Source organism: Anser anser, assembly GCF_964211835.1.
Source record: "Anser anser genome assembly, chromosome: 4".
NCBI lineage: Eukaryota > Metazoa > Chordata > Aves > Anseriformes > Anatidae > Anser > Anser anser.
Genome location: NC_139724.1, coordinates 51,658,976 through 51,684,731, shown reverse-complemented (window position 1 = coordinate 51,684,731; position 25,756 = coordinate 51,658,976). Strand labels below are relative to the sequence as shown.

The 25,756-nt window shown below is 39.0% G+C and overlaps 1 protein-coding gene across 2 annotated transcripts; it reads right to left on the bottom strand.

The window, feature by feature from the left end:
- Window positions 1-683: 683 nt before the first annotated feature.
- On the bottom strand, window positions 684-25,708 carry LOC310899126 (tyrosine-protein kinase TXK-like). Of its 2 annotated transcripts, none has more exons than XM_083835150.1 (15): window positions 21,731-25,708; window positions 18,130-18,184; window positions 17,816-17,918; window positions 16,785-16,990; window positions 15,654-15,719; window positions 14,842-14,896; window positions 13,972-14,051; window positions 12,541-12,668; window positions 10,885-10,959; window positions 9,789-9,960; window positions 8,856-9,072; window positions 8,240-8,304; window positions 6,081-6,199; window positions 5,458-5,615; window positions 684-4,085 (listed from the first exon to the last, which is right to left on the bottom strand). In XM_083835150.1, exons 3-15 carry the CDS (start codon window positions 17,912-17,914, stop codon window positions 4,017-4,019), a joined length of 1,509 nt encoding a protein of 502 aa, XP_083691276.1. In that variant the 5' UTR covers window positions 17,915-17,918; window positions 18,130-18,184; window positions 21,731-25,708; the 3' UTR covers window positions 684-4,016. The 2 variants fall into 2 exon arrangements, with proteins under 2 accessions (XP_083691276.1, XP_083691275.1); XM_083835149.1 differs by having other exon boundaries at window positions 24,264-25,708.
- Window positions 25,709-25,756: the final 48 nt, after the last annotated feature.

Below are 25,756 nucleotides of genomic sequence, written 5' to 3'. Positions count from 1 at the left end.
GGGGATTAGATTAACAGCCAGGAAGCATGAATTTTGAGGGACAGAATTAGTGGGCAAGTAAAATGCTTTCCCTTCTAAACTAGGGAAGAAAAAAACAAAGCTGATTGTTACAGAGCTCTTTGTCATGTTCAAGGGAGAGTATTTCAGTGAATTTTCAGTTTTTCCAGGCAGCAAAATGAAGGATTTTATTTAAATTGCTTTTTATTTAAATTGCTTCAAAGCGTTTTGGAAAGTAGATGGAATGGTTAAGAACTAGAACAAAGAAAACCTCAGAGGCAATACATTGCTAACCAAATTATGGCTTTTAAATGCTGATACAAAACAATCTTGGCAGCTACTCGTTACTACCATACATGTCAGGACATACATGTCAGGACAAATGGGCAATTAAATTCATTACATAGCTGTGCTGATTAGGTGTAGGTAAGGCAAGAAGACTTGCATAGGTTAAATAATCTGCAGGGAATTCAGAAGGAAACACATTGTTAGTTCCTATAGAAACCTGCCTTCCCAGCCACACTTAACACAGCCATGCCACAGAGAGGTTTCTTCCCCAAGGGTGCTCATCCACAACTGAAACCTCTTTTCTCATTGTGGTTGCATCCTGGAGCTATATTGTGAATTCTATTGTGAATTATATACTCGTGGCAAACAACATCCTCTTGCTATTCAAATTCCTGCAAAACAAAACCAGCAAGACTGTTAGGTTTTTAAAGTGGCAATTTTTAAACTGGAGGAGGGGGCCGGGTAGAAGCCAGGCTGGCTGATACATGAGGAGTGATATCTTTATATATATATCTTCATATACGTTACCGTTTTGTGAAACATTCATTATTTAAAGTTGGACAGGGGGTGGAGAGGTACAAAACAAATGGCACTGGAGAGAAACTTGCCCAGACTTGTGCACCCAAGTGATTGATCTGTATTACTTGCCAGGAGCACTTTTGAAGAAGGAAGTCATTTCATGTTCTGGAAATATATTCCAGTTTGTCAACAAGTCAGCTTTAGATAGAAAGATACACATCATAGGTGGCTGCTGCGCAGAAGGTGGGATTACTGCCTTTCCCCCTCTCCCCCTGCATGTTACCAACTGGCTGCAAATCTGTTTTCTGATGTTTGAAGAGGAAATATCAGCTGAATTTTCACCATTGGTAAGTACTCTTACAGCCTTTAGCCAGAAATCCCCTGTACAGGGGTGTCACTGTGCCTCCTTCCAACCTTTACCGTTCTTTTCACAGAATCACAGAACCATTCAGGTTTTAAAAAGATCTTTAAGATCGTCACATCCGACCATCACCTAACACTACAAGTCCACTACTAAACCATGCCCCTAACCACCACATCCACATGTCTCTTAAATACCTCCAGGGATAGGGACTCCACTGCTTCCCTGGGCAGCCCATTCCAATGCTTGGCCACACTCTCCGTGAAGAAATTCCTCCTGATATCAATGCAAAACCTCTCTGGCACGCCTTGAGGTTGTTTCCCCGAGTCCTATCACTTGTCACCAGATAAAAGAGACCAACACCCTCCTCAATTCAAGCTCCTTTCAGGCAGTTGTAGAGAGCAATGAGGTCTCCCCTCAGCCCCCTTTCCTCCAGGCTGAACCACCCCAACCTACTCCTTAGATGTCTTATTTTCTGTCTCTCTTTTGCAAACACCCAAATGTTTATTCAAAAAAACACAGCCAGCAGACCAATATGCCTCTCTATTATCAGTGACATGGGTGGCACTCACTTTCTGCCCACATAACTTCTTTCCTTTTTGCCTGTTTGAACATGGCTGGAGCTGGAGCTATGCTCAGAGCCACCCCAAGGCCTGAGGTGGCCTGCTTGGTCTTTATTTATGGGTGTAGCTGTTCAAGTAAGCAAACAAGCTGTACACACCTGACCTTCGTCCTGCTAGGCCGTTCTTGCTGCTGATTAAGCACTGATTCCACTGACTGAAGCGTGTTACAGTGCTTTTTAATTTATTTACCGTAAGCTTCGTGATATCAGCTGTTAAATTTATCCACGTCAGAGTGCTAACAACAGCCTACTGATAATTTGCCCAGCCTCCAGACAGGCTATATTCTGAAGCTGAAGGCCTGGTAGGCAAGCATTTTTTTCCCATTGTGTTAGACCACCATGTTTCAAAGACGGATGCATGCTCACCACGGGACAACCCAGCAAAACAAGCACGAGCAGGGTGCTTTGTGTACATAAACTCTCTTTTTATTGCAGGGTACTGTAGCGTATTACATATTAACTTGCAGTAATAAATGTAGTAAAACCAGTTTTACAAGAGCTTTTATAAAGGATTCCTCATATATTATTCAAAGTCCCCATGCACATTTATATTGCAGATACAGGTTGAATTTTTTGTAGAGCATCATCTGCTGAAAAGCTTTGTACTTTGGCAACACACAGACTAGAGGCGAGCTCAATGCACAGTACTATAGTGTGTAGGTTTGTGTGTATAGCTCTGATATGGAGTTGAACGCCCATAAATAAGCAAATTATAAAAGTAAACAGTGCTATCAGTTGGTGGCAATTCTTTTAGCAATTAAACAAAAGGATATCGTGTCACTTGAAGGAGAAACGCCTTAAGGTACTGCGTGAAGGTACTCCCAGATGTTGACGCAGCAGGGTTAAGAAGTCTTTTTCCCAAGGGATGATAACTATCAAAATACTATTGCAGTAAAGGGGAGTTATTAATGCCAGGACTGAATTTGACCCAGAGATGCCATCATCTTCTCGAAATTCAATACTTGGGATGATCAATGTACTTCATTTTATTGTTACTTTTTTGTTTTTTTAATTTGTGAATGAAAAAACTAAGTTGTTCAGATATCAATCGTTCTTCATCTACTGGGTTTTAAGTATTTTATCTATGAAGTGCTATAAAAAGAAATATATTTACCTATAAATAATTCACAATGCAATCACATTTAAAAGAAATTTGTTTTATGTAAAACAATCAGATCACTGCAAATAATCTCCTACTTCACTTGCATTTTCTTTTCTGTAATACATTTGTATTGACCAAAATTAAGAGTTAAAATTAGAATAATAACATTACAAGTAGGGTTACAGACATTGTGCGTGTGAGGTCTCACAGAATTTGTTTGAGCCAGACTAATTCAAAGCACTTCTTTTTACAGCCAGATTCCAGCTTTAACTTGTCTATTAACCATTCTGGACACTTAGAGGGGAGCAGTAAGGAGGTGTGGGCATTCAAGTATGCAGCAGCAAGCCAGGAATGGGAGACAACAATAAAATTCAGGGAGAGGTTTGAATAAAACAGTCCTTACTTGTTCTCCTTGTTTTACACAGAATTAGCAGAGAAGGTGCTTTTACCTGTGAGCAGGATTAAAGTTCTTCAGGGATGCTCAGTCCTTCCAGCTATTCAGATGTCACTTGGAAGGCACTGAAGGATGACTGCTCCCTCTACATGCCTTGATCCCTTGATCCCGTGATCGTGCAGTACCTGAGCAATCACCTGGGTGCTGCTCCAGCAGTTGTGTTTCCTCTGAAACCCTGCTCCATTTCTTCAGTGCTTTGCAGTATAAAAGGTGTTGCCTTTAGATATGACCTCTCTGGCACTTTATCAAAGTCTCTTCCATCATTTTTGGTGCCGCTAATCAGTATTGCCCAGTGCATGAACTATATTAAGTAACAAACCACTTCTTAGTAATATTATTACGGGAATTAGTGTAGCTCTGACAAAAAGAATAAAAAAGGCTTGCATGGCAAGTAAGCTTGGTTACTTCTTTTCAGACAGGAGATTTTTCTCCCTAATCAAGAAAACAAAGGCTTGAGAGCCCCAAACCCGTCTCCTCAGATATCTTTCTCAAATGAGCAGAAGTTACACCAAGCCCAAACAGCTGCTTCACTATGTAAGATGCTGCTACTACAATTTAAGTAGAGACAGCTGTAAAAGGCTGATGTTTTCTGTGTCAACTACATTGACAGGCTTAATGCTGATTTTCCAGTAAATACACCTGTATTTAGGTGTAATTTAGGATAATTTACTGATTATCCCATTTCTGTTATATCTGTGAGTGTCTCTACTAATTCTTCAAAAGAAGGACGTCCTTCAGGTTTCTGAGAAAAAAAAAAGCAGAGGATAAATCTAAATTAGCAGATTGATCAATTACAGTATCCAGCTTCAGAAGATGGCTATAGGTACATACAGGCTACTCCTTAAATATTAAATTGTATTTTATTAATACAGGATGAAGAAAAGATCAAGTTTATCACTTGAGAAAATAAATAAATAAATAAATAAATTGTGTTCTGCATGTCAGTGTGCCAGAAGTTAATAGAATGCTTCCTAAAACTGCAGCAGCATGTGCACAGACACTTTTTTGTTTTTTCTTTCTTTCTTTTTTGTTTGTTTGTTTGTTTCCTTTTAGCCAGAAGCCGTATGTCGATTTATTCCCTGCAGTGGTTCACCTCTCAGGAAACCCTGATGCTCAGGTTTATTTCCTGGGCTTTAGAAAAAAAAGCATGTTCACTGTAGTATCATTTAATAAATTGCGTCTCAGTGTGGAACAACAAACTCCTGGCTGACATCAGGAAAAGAGGGGGCTTCTTCCTCATCCTCCCTCTGCTGGCAGGCATCCCAATGGATGTTTGCAGTGAGCAACCATGCTATGTGCAGTTTAGGTTTCAGTCTCTTGAACTTACTTACTTAGGGGCTAAAAAAATTATACAGCTTTAAAAGATGGGCAAGAGAGGAGAGGTAGGATAAAGGAGGCAATGGTAGCAACGAGATCCCCCAACTGCTCTTAGTGTATGCCTGCATATTTACTGGAAATCATTACACACAAAGTTCTTCTGAAAGTACTTTTTATGTAAAATTAAAGATTCATTTCCTATAGACACTGCAGGAGGGACCTCAAGGGATTACTCAGGTGGAGAAGTTGATTAAATCCATGTTTTGACACCAATATAGAAATAAATAGTTGCTGGAGAAATGGATAAAGAACATGAATGCAAGCACAGTACCAGAGTGGAGAGGGTGAAAGGGAGGTGCTGGAGCACTGTACAGACATACTGATGTACATCTGGAAAATGGGAAGGAAAATCCACATGTAGTGGGCATACTCATTTTGTATATGAAAGTGTTAAGGTTATCATTCAGAGGGAAGCTAGAGAGCTATGCATGACAGAGGTGTGAAAAAGGTATTACACTTGGTGCAGTAGAGAAGTGAGACTATAGTCAAATATTCAAAACTAGGGATGGTGTAGACCTATCATATAGATTATGTGCTTCGTATTTATTGGATGCAACAGTCAAAAGAAACAGAGGCTTGTAAACTTAGGCACGACTTGTGAAAAGCATAGTGATAAATACTGAGCATGCCACAAAGTAAAGGTTTTATTGCCCCAGTGGTTGAGGATTGCCTTCAGATACACATTAGCAATGGAGAATAGAGTAATGTAATATCACAAGAAAGCAAGAGCAACAAACCTCATGCCAGCAGCTGTACATGACTTTGTACACAGTGTGCGATGCCAAATGTGGTCGATAAAGTCGGTTTCCCTCAGAAATCTCACGGACAACTTCACAATTTGATTTACTTTCAAAAGGCATTTTGCCCTCTGTGAAGACTTCCCACATCAGCACACCTGGATGTGAACCAAAATATTTAGGACAAAACAAGACCCACAAACCCACAAGCTATTTAACAATGTGAGAAGCCCCAAAATCACTCTTCCTTTTCCATGTATTGATTAATGCATGAAAAACATGGACAGCTCGAGCTGAATGAATAGAGGAAAACAAACAAAAAAAAATTTCAACTGATGCGATTCTTCTCCCATTTAAGTCAGCTAAGATGGTGGTCCATGAAAATGAGATGAATAAGCATTTGGTTAATGGAGACTTCCCAAGAACACACATATCCGTCAAAATTCAATTTTTAGATTAAAAATCTATTAAAAATCATACTCTTTCAAAAATATAGACAAGATTTGAAAACTAAGATAGACTAAAGACTAAGATAGGCAGCATCAATAAAAAGTTGTAGTTTTCTCAATCACATCAGTAGTTTTAAGGAAACAATACGTTGCACATTAATCTAATCCACTCACCAAATGACCATACATCGGATTTGCTGCTGTACTTTTTGAAATGAAAGACTTCAGGAGATGACCACTTGACTGGAAACTTGGCACCTGAAGAGCTGATATATTCATCATCAATGACATACCTAAAGAATATCAGCAAATGCCATGTATTTTAATGAGACTTAAAGCGCAAGCAGCTCTAGCAGCATTTCCACAGGTGGTTTATAATTCCATAAAAATACAGTCTCAATTTATAAGCAAGGAAATTTTATCACTAATATAATAAAAAATGCAAACAGACACCCACACTATGCAGTTTAAAAGATTTCTATTTAAAAGAGTGACTTGATTGTGAGAAGTGTGTCAGAGTAAATTGTTTTAATACCATCTGTGAGACTCACAGGATAGTTGTAGTTACACCCCAGGTAAGAAAAAGAGCAACAATAAATAACTGTTGTCTCTTTTTAAAAGCAAACTTTTCAAACATTTATCACACCTGAAAGCTACTGGCAAAAAGTTACACTTATTTACACAGCTGGAGCTGCTGGACTCTGCTACCCATCTTCACAGATGAAATTTCTGGCACATTGTTATTACAGAAGAAACACAGAAAGTTTTCATCACATACAAAGAAACAACCAGGTGCACTGAAGTATAATTTTGCCCAAGTTTATGGGAGCTGTGTTAAGACCTCTCAGATAAGAGGAGTTTTTGTGCCTAATACAGGCATTTAGAGGGCAACATTTGAAAAGGCTGATCCCAACATCTATACAAACTCTGTGCATGTTCTTCCCATATTTACTTTCATGAGCAGATGACAGAGACACACTACCCAACACTTGTCACAGAAGGTATAATGCATAGGCACTTCTTAAAGCACCTTTCAAAGGAGGTCACATTGAGAGAAATTGCCTCTTTGCCTCACTTTATTATTTTTGGAGCAGGAACAGAAAGATGAGAGGTTATTTGGATAACGAATGCACAAAATAAGAGCACAAAACCAGTCAGTTTGGTGAGCTATGAATAATTAGAGGGTGTTCCCATCATCTCTCCATGGTCTCCCTGGGAAAATGCCTGTCTAAAGCCATGCCATTGGTCTCCTCTTTTTGTTAACGGGAAGCCATTCAGGTCTATTACTCTCATGTTGGACCCTGACAGCCCCATGGTCTCTTACTGCGTTTTACAAGGCACTTGGATGAGTCCAGACCTATGAGCCTAATTTTACCTTTTTGGCAATCAATGAAACTAGCAGGCACTGCCATGGCATAGGACAGCCTTTTAAAAAACAAGTATGTAGTTATGAACTGCTGGGATGTTGTAATCCTTAGGTTAGAAATAGGAGGTAAAATTTAACAGAAAAGTGGGCAGCACAGCTGTGCTGATCTAATGACTTCAGCCATAAGGTGGCCATCACCACCACCTCCTGCTCAGAGCCACACACTGCCTTTCAAGATCCCCACATCCAAGGTAAGCCTATTCAATCCAAAATCAGCCAGTAAGACAAAGAAGTAAAGGACTTTGTGCTGGGCTTGCAAGGGGTGATGGGGCAAGATGGAAGGAGTGAGACCAATTGTTTGGCTAGCCACTGGTCATTCACTCAGCTCAGCTGTAAAATATAGTGCACCCTTCCATGGAAGTCCAGGAGGGCAGAGCTACATTTCTCTGACCTGTGGTAGTCAAAGTGCATTTTGCTCTTTCTTCATGTTTGGCTGGTCCTCTCATTAAGCAGAAAAACCACTTCCCTGCTAGAGAAGCACACATCACGCTTCCTGCCCGTGCATCCTCCCTGCCTCCTGCCTCACCTACTGAAGTCTCTAAAGGTCAGTACCAAGACCTACACCTCTTCCTGCGGGCTTTCTGTCCTCCTGGGCACTCAGAAAATTCGGGGTACTTGCTTCTTTGAGCCTCTGGCAGTCCTGTGCCTGCTGCTGCTCTGTCCATAAGCTACTCCTGACATTTACTAGACACTCGGTTCACCTGTCTTAAAGTCACTGATGAGAAGAGAACAATGTGACATCCCGTTTATGGTACAAGAGTTAAACAGCAGTGTTATCACTTCAATCAAAATTCAGAAATTGAGCACAGTGGGATTCCCCAAATCAGCTAAGGAAGCAGTGAAGTTAGCCCAAGTCCTCATTACCATTGACTGAGAACAGGGCACCCACTAAACTTGTACTTCCTACCTTGCCATGCCGAAGTCGGATACTTTAACAATGTGCTCAGCATTGACTAAACAGTTTCTTGCAGCCTGGGGAAAATGAGAGAAACATATCTGAAATCTGGGCTAAAAAAAAACTTTTAAGAAAAATACAACAGATTAATTGTTTCAGCTCGTATGGTTTATATTCTAAAAGGAGATGAGTGTCTTGCTCAAAACATAAGAAAAAGTAAAGTTCTGTCTCCAGGTAGGTGAATGCCTTTCACTGCTGTGTAATTACACATACATAGCATATACTAGCCTGAATGCTTGCAATATTTTCATGTATGGTAAAAGAAATTTTAAGATGCAGAGTCTAGTTATCCAAGCAGATATATTCCTGAATGCTAGGCATTTGGGCACTCACTACCAATTTTTAAAAGTGTTTTTATGACCTCTTTGTTCCCTGTGTATGAAAGGTAGGGCAGACAAGCCACCCATATATCCCAGCATCGAGGTAAGGCAGCAGGGAGCAGAAGAAATGTGGATGGAGAAAGATTCTGTTGAAGTCTTACAGGACACATTAGTGTCCCACAGAATTCAGTGGCATGTTCTATATCGTCAATATTTACCAAGGACCTCAGAAAACCTATTGTACTTACTAAATCACGGTGAATGAACCTATTTCTTTCCAGATACTCCATCCCTTCACACACATCCTGGCATATGCTCAGCAGCAGGTCTCTGCTGAGTTTCCCCCGTCTCTGCCGCAGGTAGTTGAGCAGGCAGCCGTTCTCCATGAACTCAGTCACTACATAGAGAGGCTTGTGGCGTGTGCACACTCCGTAAAGCTGGACCAGCTTCGGGTGGGAGAGTTTCCTGTTCAGGATGGTATTTCAGTCAGGTGATCGTCTGCTCTTGGCAGATGACTAGACTTTTCATTCTCATGATGATACTGAAAAACACTTTCAGTACTTGCTAAACATCCTTCAGTTCAGCTGGCCTTGGAGTTGTCCCACTACCTAACACATTTCTGCATTTTCCTCCAAAAAGTTCTGCAAGATCATCATAGTCCCTCCAATACATAATGGACAAATGCAACCTTGATATGGATAATATGAAATGGAGAGGTCTAACTATGTTTGGTTTTCAGGCAGGGACACAAGCTGCTGCAAGCGTTCTCCTCAGCTTCCACCTCCTTCTATGGCCATGCCAAGAGCAGGTCTGGATACTTCTGTAATTTGCAAAATTAGCAGAAATGGCAATACAGTTTCTTAGAAGCTTTACTTAGGCATGAACTCTGCCTGTACTCCCAGAAACACTGAACTATGGATGAAAGAACAGCTGTAGGAGCAACTACCAGCACATTTACCACCTGCTAACCTCCACTGTGCAAAGCAGCACACACTCTAAAGTAAGACTCTGGTGATGGGCGTAGCAAGCACCTGCTTAGGCCATTACATCAACCTTGCTGTCCTGCACATCCACTATTCCCATCACAGTGGCTTTGGTTGCTTGTTGTAAATGGAATTAGGTTATATTTTTTTCTTGGTCGTCTTCATGTCAACTATCAGATAGAATACTTTTGTACTTACATCATCACTTTGGCCTCCTCAATGAAATCGTCCTCAGACATTGCACCTTCATTGATTGTTTTGATGGCAACTTTGATGGTTGCTTTCCATTTACCCAGCTGAACGACTCCAAACTGCCCACGCCCAAGCTCCTTCATAAACGTCAGTTCTGATGGGTTTAATTCCCACTCCTCTATAAAAGCAATCTGATGTTACAATAGTCTAGGAGACACGCCTTGCTATTTGCAGATAATGCATGCAGCGAAACTTCACAACCCTTCATCAGCGTTAGCATGGGTTTTAAATATCTGGAATTTTCCACACATACGTGTTTAGACGTGAATGTTATTTTGCAGCTTGTAGGATGCGACTGCTGTGCAAATTGCTTAATGCTGGAATGCGTGAGGCTTAAAGATAAGGCAAGGTTTGGACTACCTCTGAGAACTTTTTTAGTGTTATCATATGTGACGTTTTTAACTCTAAACCAGTTCCGGGGGATAGTATAGCTACAGAAATAGTTACTGGCTGCTTCCATTGTATTAACCAAAATAGTTCTGCCCTCCAGAAATATTAAGCCTTGATATTGATGGAAACATTCACAGTAAATATATATGCTTTTGGACATTCCTTTATATATATACATATATATATGTTTATATGTACATATCTACCAGCTAATATTAGCTTCCTGATCTATGTACACAGCACTGGTATTTACTGCTTGTTTCCTAGCAATGTGTAAGATTTCATTCATTTCATTTCCCTATAAATAATATTAATTTCAATTTCATTGACATTTAAATAAATAAAATACCCTTTGAAAATCTATTAAGTGTATATCTAGGTCTGCTTACAATAGTCCAGATAGCTCTGAAATGCACTAGTGGTTGTAAAAGAAGCCCTACACTGATTAAATTGCAGGAATTGAGTCACGTCTCATTTAGTTCTGATACCTTATGAGGAAATGCGTGTCTGATTCTCGTGATTATGAAGCTGTCTATGTGTTAACTTACGACTGGGAAATTTCACTGACACAATTATTAGCTGCATGAATGTGATCTCAATTCTTGCCTAGACAGAAACCTAAATCTCCACTGAAACAAGATAAAAAATTTACCGTAACTAAATCCAGCTGTTGCTGGTGAAGAACATCCAATTGATCCAACTGGATGTCGGAGACGAGTGATAAGACCTGCAGGAAACAAAGTACCAATATTCTGTTGGCCAATTGCACCATTTTAAAGTATGCTACATCATACCTTTTCTCAAAAAATATAAAAAATAAAAAAAAAATTGATATAGATACCTTATTTCTTGAAGTTACTTTTTCTTACAACTTCTCACTATAGTGAAGAAATAGAAGAGGACACTACCTTCTTCCAGCCTGCCTAATAAGCTACTGTTTCAGAAGACAAATACTCTTTTCAAAATTCTAAGTAATTGCTTTTCTTTGTTTGTTTGTTTGTTTGTTTATGTTTTATTACTAGATCTATGACAATACCATCTTGGGATACCAGCTGAGATCTAGCCAGTGCTTGTACAAACATACATAATCAGACAATTTCTACCTTGAAGAAATGATACTCAAAATTATTGTTTAATTAAGTAAATTATGTGTCTATTAATATGTTGCACTCCTGTGCAAATGCACTGTTACTCTACTTCAAACTTCAGACCACTACGAAAGTATCTATATTTTAATACAACCAGAAGTGACACTCTTGCTTGCTTGTACAGTGTTAGTGATCCTAAGTAATACTACATGAGCTCTACAATACTACATCGCCAACCTAAACAGTCTCTTAAGTCCGGTTTCTCAGGATTCTTTCCCACTGCAAGAAATATTTTTGTGTCTGACATTCCTTTTTCTCTCAATTTATTAGCCAACGGTACCAGTGAGCACATCCCTTTCTACTTTCCTACTTTTCAACCTGAAGAGTGTGTCTTTGCTTTTTTCCTTGGTGAGGGCGTCCTCACCAAGGACGCCCTGAATGCATTCGCTCATTCTTCCTGATGCTACTTTCAGATTCTTTTCTGTTTCATGGATTTTCTACCATCCCTTTCCCTCAGGAGAAAGGCTCTGTCCATTCCCATCTCTTCCTGCCTCACTAGTGTGAGGGGCTCTTTCCATTTTCCTATCTCCAGCCATTCAGGGTTAAAAATGTTTTATACCATACTAAAATGATAGGCAGAACCAAGATGAAGGGCAATTTTTAATGCTAGAAATTATAAATGGCTGCTATGAACCAACAACTAAAGGTGGCTGACACTGGTAAGATGCAAGCTAGTGTTGGAGAGTCCTTGTGCTCCCCATTTCTGCCTTTTCTTTGGAGGGGGTGTGCATATGTGCCAAAATCAATAAAAAGCTGCCTGCTGATGCATAGAATAGCTCCTGTTTTTCTTAAATTCTATACATGCAAGTCACTGGGTTATAGGCAAGGAAAGAATTATGATCACACTTCATGCAAGTCTCATTCAGCCAAATACGAACCAGCAGAATACAGAGTAGGTAAGTACATAATGCTTCTAGCTTTGTAAAATTAATTTCGTTCAAGTATATGAGTTCAGTAGACTCATTCCTCCCCTGACATATGCACATTGCAGCTACAACTTCAGCAGAAAGGATCACGGCATACTTGAATTTGTTAGCAACAGAAAAACTTCTGTCTCTTTTCATAAGGAAATGACTAGTGGAAGAGTCGCTTCCAATCTTTCAAAGTCCTGACGAGCTTCAAAGCATCAGCAGTAATACCTTGACAGTTATATCCATTACCTGCAGCATTGTGTCGATGATATTGGATGAGTTCAGGAACAGATGAGAAGAGATATTTTTCTGCTACATAATATTGTTCCAGGTGGTTTTTCTTAATTTGATAATGCCGAATGTCTCCACTGTGACTTCTGAAATCAACAACAGATTATGATTTTCAGCAAAAATGATTGATACTATAAACCTAATTAAATTTTACTTGAAAAGCATGCACACAAAAAATCTGAAAACTTGGGATTCAGTTCCCTAATTAAAATGACTGCACATAGTTGGGATACTGTTTCAGGGAATAAAAAAAAATGGCTTCTTGAGTAGGTCTCTTTCCCAGCTTTGGGAGATAGCATTGTCCTGTTTTTGGCTGGGATAGAGTTAATTTTCTTCCTAGTAGCTGATGTGGTGAAGTGTTTGGACTTAGGATGAGAACAGCTGACCCAAAGGGACCAGAGGTATGTCCCACACCATATGACCTCATGCTGAACAATAAAACTGGGGGGGTTGGCCGGGGGAAAGGCTGCCAGTGCTCAGGCACAGGCTGGGCATTGGTCCATGGGTGGTGAGCAGCTGCATTGTGCATCTCTTGTTTTGTGTATTCTTTTATCAGCACTATCATTTCTATTATTATTTTCCCTTCATCTTCTGTCCCATTAAACTGTCTTTATCTCAACCCACAATTCTTTTACCCTTCCGTTTTGGTGGGTGGTAGGAGGGAGTGAACGGATGGCTGTGTGGGGCTTAGCTGCCTGTTGTGTTAAACCACAAGGTGTGTTGTGTGTTTTAGTGTACAAGTGTTTATCCCTGTATCATTGCATCCATAAGAAGCAGCTGTAGCATGGAACAGATGTAGGATGGCTGAGGGATAGCCGTAGGGGACTGCTACAGATGTGAGGGGAAAGCGAGCCCAATAACAGTCCTCCAGCTGAAAGAGCAAGACTGTACAGTGAGGAGATTTTAGGAGAAAAAAGGGAGATATTTTGGGACCACCGAGGAGCCTTGGAGTAATTTACGCTGAGCAGAGCCTGCTGAGAAGAAAAGCAGTTTGATGCGGTGGCCAAAGGCTGTGGTAGCATGGAGGGGCAGCCACAGCACTTGACATAAAAATTGCCAAGATGGGAATGTGAGGTCTTACTGCCTGTGTTATGTGGGTGGGATGAGCAGCCTTCACAGCAGATTATTTGAACATTTCTATGAGTGCATATCTTAGCAAGGCATTGGCACCCTGCCCCCCAAGACCTACTGCCCACCACCAGCACTTCGGCATACAGGGGGGTATTACCTCAGAGAGCTGCAATTCGCTGCAGTGCCCTCTGAACAGCCCCCCAGTGTTTCACTGCTGCTGTGCACCACATACCCAGCCTGCCCACCTATCCCGAGTAGCTACAGGGAAGCTCTTCCTTCACACTTTGAGTCAAACCGTAACCATTCGGAGCAACTCACCCTTTAGACCGTGAATACACCGACAGTGTAAGGAGTCCCTGTTGGCTTGAATCTCTGACAACAAATGCACCTTCTTTGGACTGAAAATAAATCCAGGTAGAGTTATTTTCTGCCTTTGAGCTTGAATAAAAGTCCTTTGAAATAGGACTTGCAGCTGATCACCAAATTCTGTGGAATACCTATGACTACCAGGGAGGGTGATAAAGCAGTGGTGAACAGGAATTGACAGCCAGCTACATAGCAGAGCAAAATCAACCGAGCGAAAACACCAAATGTCAGACCATTTCTTGGAGCTAAATATTTTAGGTGGATTATACTCTTCAGTGTAAAGTAGTGAAAATTCTTTTATTTATTAAATATATATATACGCAAATCACCAGAAAAAAAATATGTTGTAAAACAGTTCTGAGATATTCTTCTCTGGTTTGTCTTGCCCAAGCCCTGTGTTAGTCTTTGAGCTTAATGAATTTAACTGAGATAGATATTTTCATAACTGATGGATGGATTGCTGGCTCTGTACATAAGGAAAACACAGGAGTTTTGTTAAGCTCTGCCACCTTACTAACTTACTTACTATGTGGATTTCAGTCATCAGTGTTTCATACCACAGAGAAGTACAGTAAACTCCGTGTAACTCGATTTATCCAGTATGGAAAATCTACACGGAATTTGCTGGGACTACTACTTAAAATTTTGGGAAGTCAGGACAGTCTGCACTGTACATTCTCCCCATAAAGCCATCTCTTTGTTTTAAATCACCTGCTCTTACTGCATGCCGAGCAGATTTGGATTTGACTGTTGAAACGCTCCTGATGCCGCTACTGATAAATCTTTGCAGATATCGTTAATTCTATGTATAAGCGAAGTTACCTTCTGTTGCAAAAGCAGTTCTGCCTGGCTTCTGTTGATGTTTTTGCAGTACCACCTGCAACAACAAGACAAGTTTTCCTTTAACTTCAGCCAGTAAAATATGTTTGCTCTGCTTCACAGAAGGCAAGGTTTAGTCTTAATCGTTGAACGGTTTCCTGTCAAAAAACCTGAACAGAACTATTGTTGTATATCAAGCGTCTCTTAATATGGAATTACTTCATTAGACCACTGTACATACGACAACTACTTTCCCCATTGACTGATTCACTGTGATTAAGCATGAGGTCACACAAAAGAAAAAAACAGGAAGCAGTTACGCCAGACCGTGATGAAATTTACAGTCAGGCTTACTGCTTCAGCCCTCACTTCACTAGAGTTTTGCTGAATTTTACTCTTCTCTCCAGGAAACCAGACTGACTTGATTATAACTAACTTCCAGTCAATTAACTATACATTCACAACAGGAAGAGATCAGAATATAGACATATTATGTAGTGAGCCTACAGAAATAGGAAACATCTGGATTCTGTCTTTATGGTTTATGCTGTTGAAGTCGTTGGTGTCTGTAACTCCCTATTATATACTCCAAGTAGATAAATCAAAATCAAAATGGTTAATTCATTCTAAGAGTAAAGTTCTGTAAAAAAAAAAAAAAAAGAAAAGAAAAAGAAAAAGAAAAAAAAGAGAGAGAGAGAGCTTTCAATAAAGAAAACACCTGTTCATGTCTAGTAAAGACTGAAGGGTCAAGCACTGAAATGTATCACACCATTTTTAGAAAAGAAAGCACAATCATCATTTTCAAGGGTACTTACTCGTATGTTTCTAAATTACTTTTCTTGTTCTCGGTAACATAGTTGCTGGGAATTAGGCCTTCATTCCTGAAAAAACACATTGAGGATATTGTTATGGCAAGATGTAAAATATTAACAGCATTAAGGTAAGCATCTTACTTTTATTGAATGACAAAAGTTATTTATATTATTGGCTATATCTTTAGATACTGAATCCCAATGTGGGAATTGAATAAAAGTCTTAAGTCCATTCATCCCAGGCAAAATCTTTCTGCCCCACAACTTTGGAGGGGAACTGAAATGAGAAAGTCAGCTGGGATAGGTACTTACAGAGTGCTAAGAACAGCATATTAAGGAAAATTTTCAGGTTAAATCAAAGCAAAATTTAGAAATTCTTCCAAACCAGAAGCCACTTGCTTTATTTCTAGCCTTCTAACTGTACCTTTAATATGAAGAAATATAAAATGTGTGCTTGCATGTATATACAAAATAATAATCCAGTGGAATCTCACTGGAAATCTGAGTTGAGAAAAAGTATTTAAAGGAGGGTTCTGAATGAAAAAGAGAGAGTTTTATATAACCTGTAACAACTCCCAACATCAGATTACAGGATACACTGAAGAAAATGTGAAGGAGAAAGGGGAACAACATAAAACAAACATAAATGTGGAAACATCACTAAATGAAGTTATCTAGCTCTGTAACATGTCCAAGAAATTTGGATGAGGGGTTTTGTTTCAGGCAAGTGTCTTACCATTACCTGTGGTCTTTATGAGGTCTTAACACACAACATTGTAAAGCACTTAAAACACATAAAGTTGGATTTTCGCATGGCTCAAGACCCCAGTGGTTCATATGGTCCTCAGATGTCCTTATGTTGCTCAGGAACTTACTAAGTCTAGGACTTAATTCTACATTCCCACTAGACAGGATTGGTAGACCATACCAATTCTTGGAGTACCAGACACTGCCCAAACTCTTCCCCATTAATCCATGCCCCTTGTATATATCTGGACACTTTCAAACCTCCCCTAAAGTTCATGTATCTTGTTCTATCTGCCTACAGGGTTGTAGGATAACCCCACAAGGGTTGTTTTAGGTTCTTCTTTCTGTGTAGGAAGAGAGAATGAAATTAGATGCCCACTCTCTTACCCATGCTGGTCTCTTGCCTTCCACCAGTGGGGATCATACTGTTCAAGGATAATGTATTCTTCTGACTTCTTGAGTGTTAAATCAGATGGTCCTCTAGCAAAAAAGTCATATAGTGCAATAACTTTGACATTTTTTGTGTAGTCTTCCAAGGCCTCAGCAGGTAGAGGAGGTAACGGCTTGTTCTTCACACGCAATTGCCTCTTACGCTAGTGGAAAAAAGGTATCTTTCATAGTTAGTCTTTTTTCCCTACTACTTCTTGTTTAATTCCCCTACTGCTATAGCATCTCAGTAACTGAAAGGAACTAATCATGGTCATTACCTCCCATTGTAAAGCACCATCAGCATGTCATTTGTAAAACAGTGAGACTCACATCTGAGTAGTTGGTATCAAAGCCAAAATTACACTGCAAAGTAAAGTAAATAGACAAGCCATCTTCCTAGTCTCCCTCCCCACTCTTTGGGTGACTTCTACATGATATGAATGCTGGGACAACTCAGTGTAAATTAGTAGAGCAGCACTGCAAACAGTGGAGTTACTCTGTCTGGCAATTTGGCCATTTATCTGAAGAATTAGTATGGAGAGTGCTGCAGACATTCTTAGCAAGCGAGCAGGAACAGTCTTTTTCTTATGCATCAGTCTAGATTTTAGCTTTGCACTCAGTTATACTTTGAAAATTCAGATTCATTCAATTTAGATCTAGCAAAACAAAGGTGGACTTTTCACATGCAGCTGAGCAAGGTGAGATTGCATCTGCCCAACAGACCCACCCTTCCCACCTCCATCACCCAAACCCTAAAGTTGGAGAAGAAATCGCCCTTGTCCATGCCAGCGAGCTTGGGAAACCGCAGTGTGACCCTGGATTTCCATCAGCATGAATCTTTGCATACCTTTACTTTATAATTTTAATGCAACAAAGCAACCTACATGCTCAAGAGTTGGTTACACCTCTGCTTGTTTTGGTACTGAGTCACTGGATGGCACGTGTGCCATCCAGTTAATTTGTGTTAAACCTGACAAAATGTTACTTACCCTGCACTTCCAAGTAGATGCATAGGAAACCTCTGGTTGTGAGGCTGAGTACTGGGTCACCAGGCCAGTATCAGGGTCCAGGTTCATTTTTGTTCTCATTGCTCTAATATTGAAGAACATTAAGCATTTTTGTGAATATGTCATATTGAAAATATGGATATATAAGCCCTCATTCGTATTAGGGATGTGTAGGGTAAAGTTTCTGTAAACTTTTGTGTAATTAACAGTTCTACTGAAAATAGACTTTTAAAAGTCTATTACGTATAGACATTTCAATCATCCTAATTGCTGAAAAGCAGAAGAATTTCACATACCTTTTTTGCACTGTGCAGCAGCAGCAGCAGCAGAAAACAGACTGGATGGTGTGATCTGTGAACAAGAACATTTTCCATATTTGTAGTGGTCCTGTTTGCTTGTTTACAGAATTAAGGACTACTTAGCTCTATTATTAGTTCTGTCTTGCTGTGAGGTATATGGCAAACCATTAAGACTAAATTTGCATGAAGCAAATAGAGCAGAGCTTTCTTCCCATCCCAGCTATATGTGTCTACTGTCTCCCTTACAATGTCTTTTAATTATGAGGCCGTATTATGTATTAAATCTGCTCACTAAATCAGAAAAAAAAAAAAGGCATCATCAACCAGATCAGTACTAATCTAACTGATCACATTGCCCCATGCAAGCTCTAACCAGTGCAATGAAAGGGATGGGAACATTGTCAGTAACAAGAGGCAGAGAAATGTCCGCTTTCAGCAATGACAGAATTTTTAGATCATTTGAGCCAGATACAAAACCACATCTGCATGACAAGCTTTTTCTTATTCTGAGATTCACTAAAGGAGACAAAATACATTCAGTTCTTTGAATTAATACTGACCTTCTTGGTTCTGTTCCAGCCATTAATATAATTAGCCAAGGTTTAAAATGTTATCAAAATAGGCACTTTAAACTTATGTGCCAAGTAGTTGATAATCCAGAGATAAATACAGTAGACACAACACAACATCATATACATCATATATTTTCAGAAAAGTTAATATAGTGTATCTTGTATGAGCAGCAGGTATATTTTCAGCTGATTTTAAATAGATTAGAAGGCACTAAGAAGATTTTAAACTGGTAAATAAATGGTTAACATCTGCTCTGTTCCACTTCCATGCAGGCTCTGCTATAGAGGCCATACTATAAGAAGAGGCCTTAGAAGTTTTTTGAAGTAAGGTTCCTGAGGTCTCTGTATTTTGTTGCTTTATTTTGTTAGCAGTTGTACTTGATGATCTTGAAGGTCTTTTCCAATCATTCATTCACATGATGATCATTCACATGATGTTCCCTTGTACAGTCCCACCATGTCGTCATGTTTTTCTCTCATAGTATTTATGGTTTGTTAATCCTAATGACCTAATATAGCTTGGAATAAATAAGATGTTTCTTCTGGTGTTCTATAAGAATTTTTGCCAATGCCTTTTACCAATGCTTCAGCAAAGTGTGCCAAGAGTGTTAATCCTACCACTCAAAGCATTAAGTAACCTTACTGCATGATGAAATGTCATTATTTTCTCTGTAAAGGTACATAATTTAGCACATCTTGCACTAAAAGAAGAAGAGAATATCAGAAGTCAAAAAGATAAGAGGGAAATCAGTTCTTAGTTGGAAGAAGAGACCTATCTCATGTGTGTTTTGGTTAGCGTATTTATCATGAAAGTCGTGGGGCAATTTCCCTTAGACTGTTGCATCCTGTGAAGAACCCATCGTGTGGGAAGCAGGCAGACTTACATTAATCATAAGACACTATCGACTGTTTGATAAAAGTTTCCACTGACGGCTATGCAAAACAGACCAATTACAAATACCCAAGCCAGCTGACACCAACAATTTTCTTTAAAGAAACCAGGCAAAACATTTGAGCAATGTAATTTATTTGCTGCACGGTTTTACAGTGTATTAAACTGTCCCTCAGCTGCTTAATACTATAGTAGCTTAATTTTGCCTGAATACAGTCTCTAGCATTGTTGTATAATACTTAATGTCTTAAGTGAGAACAAGCTTGGAATGAGCAATCCCTCTCAAAAAGTCAGCTGGGAAATGTTTTTAACATTGTTTTAAAATAATGTTCTCTACTCCTGAAAAAAAAAAAATCAAAAAAAAATCTGGAGTGTCAGGGTGTTGAGGAGTGTCTGTAAAGCAGTATGAATGAGTGCCTTGGAAGCATATTACATGATAGCGTGGTCTTGCAAGTACTGGGGTCTTTGGAGGGATCTATTACAATTTCATTCAAAAAAGGGGTGTTTAAACTTCACTACAAATAATCACATGCTACTTACCAAACTTTCCCAAATATCTTGAGACAGAATTGTGTTTGTCCCCTGACCTAGACTGTCTTAGGTTCCCATTTTTTTTTATAATCAATTTTATGTTTCACAAAACAGTGAACAACACGGGTGAAAAAATTCCTGGGTCTCTTTTTCTTCAGCCAGTGCCATGAAGTTTAATTAATGCTTGTACAGTATTTCATGAAGTACAAAAAGAAATAGGACATTTGAAAGCTTGTCTATTTCTTTTGATTGCTTCTGGTCTAATTAAATATATCATTCCTCATTAGATGACTTGCTGTCCTTATAGAACAATTACCAGAAATATTTAGAAGAAGCACTGCAGAGTTTCAATATAACTTGAGAACAATGTTCTAACAAGATTTAAGGATTTGTCCTTTACGATGAAAGCAAGGAGTTCAGGCTGATGTTATGCACGTGTAAGCCTGTCTCGCTTTTCCCTGAGAGTCTAGAGATTTGAATAAACTTCTGGAGCAAGCTCAGGAATTCTTTTTGCCTTCAGCAAATTTCAGACTTGCTCTGTTGAGGGATGCTTTTCATGTTTGACTCCCCTTTACTATGCTAAAAGCAACTAGCAATACACAAATGTATGTGATGTTTTATAAAAGCACCCCAAGCATATGATATTAAGTATTCAATCTCTTGTCTGGTTCATAAAATCACAGGAAAGGCATAGGTTAAAGCTGTCATTACAATGCTTCCTGGGACACATGCTTTATTTGGTGAGTGATTTTTTATGGCTAGAGTGTCTAACCAGTTAAAGATGACAAAACACGACCAAGGCTATAGGTTAGGGCTCAGGTTAGACCAAGGCTGTGGGCCCAACAAGCCCATTCTGCACTGAGTTTCTGGGTCCTGAGGAGCAGCACGGTTCTACAAAGTTCCTGTCTCCCACCTCTCCCTACTGGGGTATTTTAACGATCAAATCAAGGCCTATCAATCCAGCAGATATTTACTATCTTAAAGGGTGAACATTTCCAGCTCTGAAAACACACCAGCCTTCACATATCCGTTCCCTGCAAACTCCCTTCTGAAATTCTTCTGCACATACATTACTCCTATAGCACTTGTAAAATGAATTCAGTAGAAATTAATGAAAGCATGAATTAATGCAGCGTAAGCTATTAATTTTTGTTTAGAAATTTCTGAGTTCTGTGAGGAAATATCGTCAGGGATTGCTGACAGACAGCGGCCTGGAGCTCTATAGAACTGAACTACGGGTCTTCAGAGTAGGCCCTGCTTTAGTTAAACTGGAGTCAGACTGGAAATTTTGACCTGGTGGATTGGAATTTCAGCATCTCAAACAAAGATCAGTGCATTAATTTTTGCATTGAATATCCTCTCTGGTCATTGGTAAGCTTCTTGCACTTGCACAACACTTTCTCTCCTCTTGATTAAAATCGTATTATTTCAGTTCATAACTCACTGCCATTGAACCTATGATGTTATTTGGTTGTGTTTGGTTTTTTTTTGGTTTGTCTGTGTTGTGTTTTTTGCTTTTTTGTTTTTTTGTTTGACAGACTTGGCCAACACTGCAAACGGTGAAAGCTTTGAGACACTGAATAATTTGATTAAACTGGCTTACATCTTGATCTTCTGTGAGCAACACAGGAAGATCTCTACGTGTAGGGCTGCCTCCAGGTGCCGCCGCGATGCTCACTGCAGTGCTACAGGAAGTCTGCATTTCCTGCCTGAAGCTTCTCGGGGTTGCACACACCCTCCTGTAACTGAGGCTCTTCCTTCCTTTATTTCTCTTCTTCTAATCAAAAGCCATAAGTCAAAATTATAAAAAATACTAAAACACCACCCACCCCTGCATTTTCAGGCAAAAAAATTGCTAACTTTTCCAACACAAATAAGAAATTGAAAGTAGATTCCTAGAAGTTAGAGTTTTCAATGCTGCTTCTTGTTTTCCTTTCTGCTATTCCCTAACTCAAACCACAGGACTCAATGGAATAATTCTGATTTCCTTCAATTTTCAATCAAGGACCTTTTCTTAAGCAAAACACTCTGCATTTGTCAAATATTGTTAGAGTCACATACGTACTAGTAGGCCTTGATCCCCTGGTCACTCTGACGTGTTCATCATTTAAAAGTTAAGCGGTGGTGGTATCAGTGAGAGCTGTACTTCAGCAAGAAGAAAATCACATTTTGCATTGCATTTTGGATCCCATTTTTTGAAGAGAACAGCAAGACCAGTAAGATCTATAAGAGATATTGGCTAACGGAAGAAAATATTCAATAATTTTTAACAGCAAATTTTTTAAGTCTGTTAAAATAAATCAGTTATGGACCCACCGCTGTTATCAGGTCCTGCTTCCCTGTTTCCTACATAACCAAACATTTTCCCAAAAATTCCAGAGAAACTGGTCAAATCTTGCTTCTTTTAAATCCACTGAAGGAAGATTTCTCCAGCACCTGCAGCCCCACTAGACCTTTCAGCCCACATTCCCTGAGTTATGTCAAAACATAAGCTACCAGAACATATTTGGCTTTGATCATCAGGAAGCATAACTCATCATGAATCAATTAAAGTGGGTAACTTAAAACCTACGTTTAAATCAAACAAGAGGAGAATTTATGCTGTTGAATCTCCTTCTTTAATGAACCTTCTTTAACTGCATGGAGAATTTTCTGTCTCTGATTTATGATGGAAGTTTGCAATCTCAAAGTTCAGCCATTCTGCAAATAATCCAACATGGGAACAAAAACCTATTCCATTTCATTGCTTGTGTCTTTTTCTTTACTGAAATGGCTAGATTAGGAGGAAAACGCTTGTTTTTAAGAGTGTCATATTATCTTTTTGATGACAGAATAACAAGTGTGAATCCCTATGCTAGTACAGAGCTATGACAACCTATAGGATGATGTCCAAAATTAGACATTTTAGCATGCACAGTTTGAAAAGAGAAAAGATACCGTGGCAAGGAAAGCATGTGGAAGAAGTGGAAATCCTAGGAAAGTGGTTTTCAAGCTGGCCTTACAAATATCGAACTTAAAATTTTGCAGCTGATATTTTTATAACCAACTTAGAGGCCTGAAAAAAAATTCTGCCTGTGCACAATTGAGCAGATGGGATGCTAGAGGAAGAAGAAAAAGATTCGGCTGTAGTGAGGTGAAACAGCTGTTTGCTTGAAAAGCTGAAATATAGTCCCAACAAAACCAAAAAGGCACAGTGAAAACATAGAAGTCCTTCGCAATGGCCCATTGCCGCCAGTAGGTGTTCAACATCCGAAAAAAAACAGAAAGAATGCTTCAGGTTGATAAAATTATCTGTGTGGCCAATTCATATGCAATTTTCCTCCTATCTTCAGTTATGCCTCACTAATTTGTAGTCTTGGGGAAATAGTATTAAAGGACTTGATGAAAGCAACAGGTTAGAGATGAGTTTTTATCTTTTGCATTTTATAATTTTATTATTTCATAAGCTTTTTGGCTTGAGCTTGTTTTTCTGATTCACTGTTTCTCAAAGCACTAGTAATTTTGAAATCGCTGCAGTCCCTTTCTAGCATGTGCATTTTTGTAGCATGTTCTGTACAGAACTCTCATGCTCGCAGCAGGGGTAGCTTAACTCTATACGATACTACACTGAGAAAAAAATCAAATCAGCTTCACCCATCAAAACGAAATTTTTACCGTAACACACATTATGCCTCCTGATCAGGTATGTTTGCACCTTATCTAGTAGAAAGCAACAGTACCGTTTGCTGCTAAAAATACTTCAGAAGACAAGTTTTCAGCTTTTCACTTGTGTAAGTTTAGGCTTTCTGTATTTTCCCAAGTTAATTCTGCACTGGAGGAGAGACAGCTCTAGTCCTACCAAACTTTTTATTCATGTCTATCCTGTAGATAGTTTTAAGGACAGCAAGTGTGAATATCTCCGTACCTGTCTGAAAAAGTAGATGTTTTGCTGAACCCGTCATATACTGGATTCATATTTATGTAGTAATTTTGAAAGTAAGTCAAAACACGGAATCCAAATACAGATCACCTAAGCAGCACAAGAGGAAGCTGTTTGGTATTTTTATGGCAATATTTAAATAGCTCATTTGCTAAGTATACAGCTACTGCACAAAACAATACTTCCAAGATAAAAATATGTGGGCCAATTTACTTACAGGTAGAAAGAATCATATCTGGTTGTCTGCTTATATTCAAATGAAATGCAAACCTTTCTTCATCAGCTGCGCCAGTAAAACACCCCTGTCTGAGTGTCTAGCTCTGCTCTGAAGCCTGGTAAAACACAAATACAGTTTGACCCCGCCTACTTTCCTAAAAAAAAAAAAAAAGAGTAGGTACTAATCACACATCTGTTAAGTAAAAAAAAAAAAAAAGTGAAAAAAAATCTGTCTGCTTTCTAGAATCAAATACATACTTTACAGAAAAAATATTGAACTATAATCAGTAGGGTTAAGTACTGCTTAAAAACGGAAAAAAATGCAACGTATACCTCAGAATTGGGTTAATTTCAGATAAATTTTTGATCCTGACATTTGAAAAAAATCAGTTTTAGTAAGAGGGTGAAGGTATGTTGTTTTAGGATAGCTGAGCTCATCCAGAAGAAATGATGGCATGATATTTTTCCTAATGTCTTCAAAGACAAGTTAAGTAACCAAGACAGCTGCCTCCAAATCTATTCTGATTCATCCCAAAATTAACCATCTAAGGCTAGATTCAACTGAAAAATTAAGTAATCTAGAAACAAGGTGCCTCATAGTTCCCGATATCCCAAGTAAGCATCAAACCCAATGGGGGATATGCAGAAATTACCCTTGGGTAGCATGAAGAGGCAGGTGAAGGGCAGGATCCAAAGTGGCATCCAAAGCACCCACCCTCATTGAGGAAACTCCTGCCAAAAGTCAGTACATTTAGGGTATGTTTTATCATATATATTAACGTATAATTATTGTAGAATAAAGAAACAGCCCTAAGGTTTACTGGAAACTATTAATCTCCTGATTTTCCCATGCTTCATATATGTTTTCTGGGAAACATTGCTTATTCCTGTAAAATTCCTCATTACATACTGTTGGAAGCGTTGGCAATGCCATACTTCGCAGTGTTTCCACCAAGGAACTGGGATTCAAAGAAGCAGCTAGAGAAGGAAAGATGAGCTTGGCTTACCTTAGATCTTTCATACTCTTTTTTCTACTACAGGTAGAAAATGCAAATATTTTTCCCTTCAACAGTACATGCTGTTGGTATTCACTTTGTAGTGGTTTGGACTCAACTCTTTGACAGGTCTGTTTGTATAGCAGAGATAATCTCACGAGACTTCATCATTAAGAAAAAGGAAATAACAATTTAAACCTTTTCTGACACCCTGAAACTGTTCTATGGAATACCACAGGAAAAGGAAAGTATTTCTGCAGACAAGAGACTTCCTCCTTTTGAACATAAAGGCTTAGACAAAGCAGTGAGGGGAATCTAAGACCCTCCAAAACTGACTACAGAAATGCTAAAATGCAGCAATGATGGAATCTATTTAGGTAACTATACTTACCTTTAATAACTTTATTTGAAATAAACTTCACTATAGTCCTCTTTGCATGGAAACTTTTTTTTTTGGGGGGGGGCAGGACAGGCATTAACAAGGTTGCAGAAACTTCTG

Excerpts from the sequence above, each read along its gene's own strand:
- LOC310899126 (XM_083835149.1), bottom strand. Across the intron at positions 15,720-16,784 it reads AAGGCAAGAGACCAGCATGG|GAATGAAGGCCTAATTCCCA; the intron begins GTAAGAGAGTGG and ends GTGTTTTTTCAG. Across the intron at positions 9,073-9,788 it reads GAGGAGGCCAAAGTGATGAT|GAAACTCTCCCACCCGAAGC; the intron begins GTAAGTACAAAA and ends CATCCTGAACAG.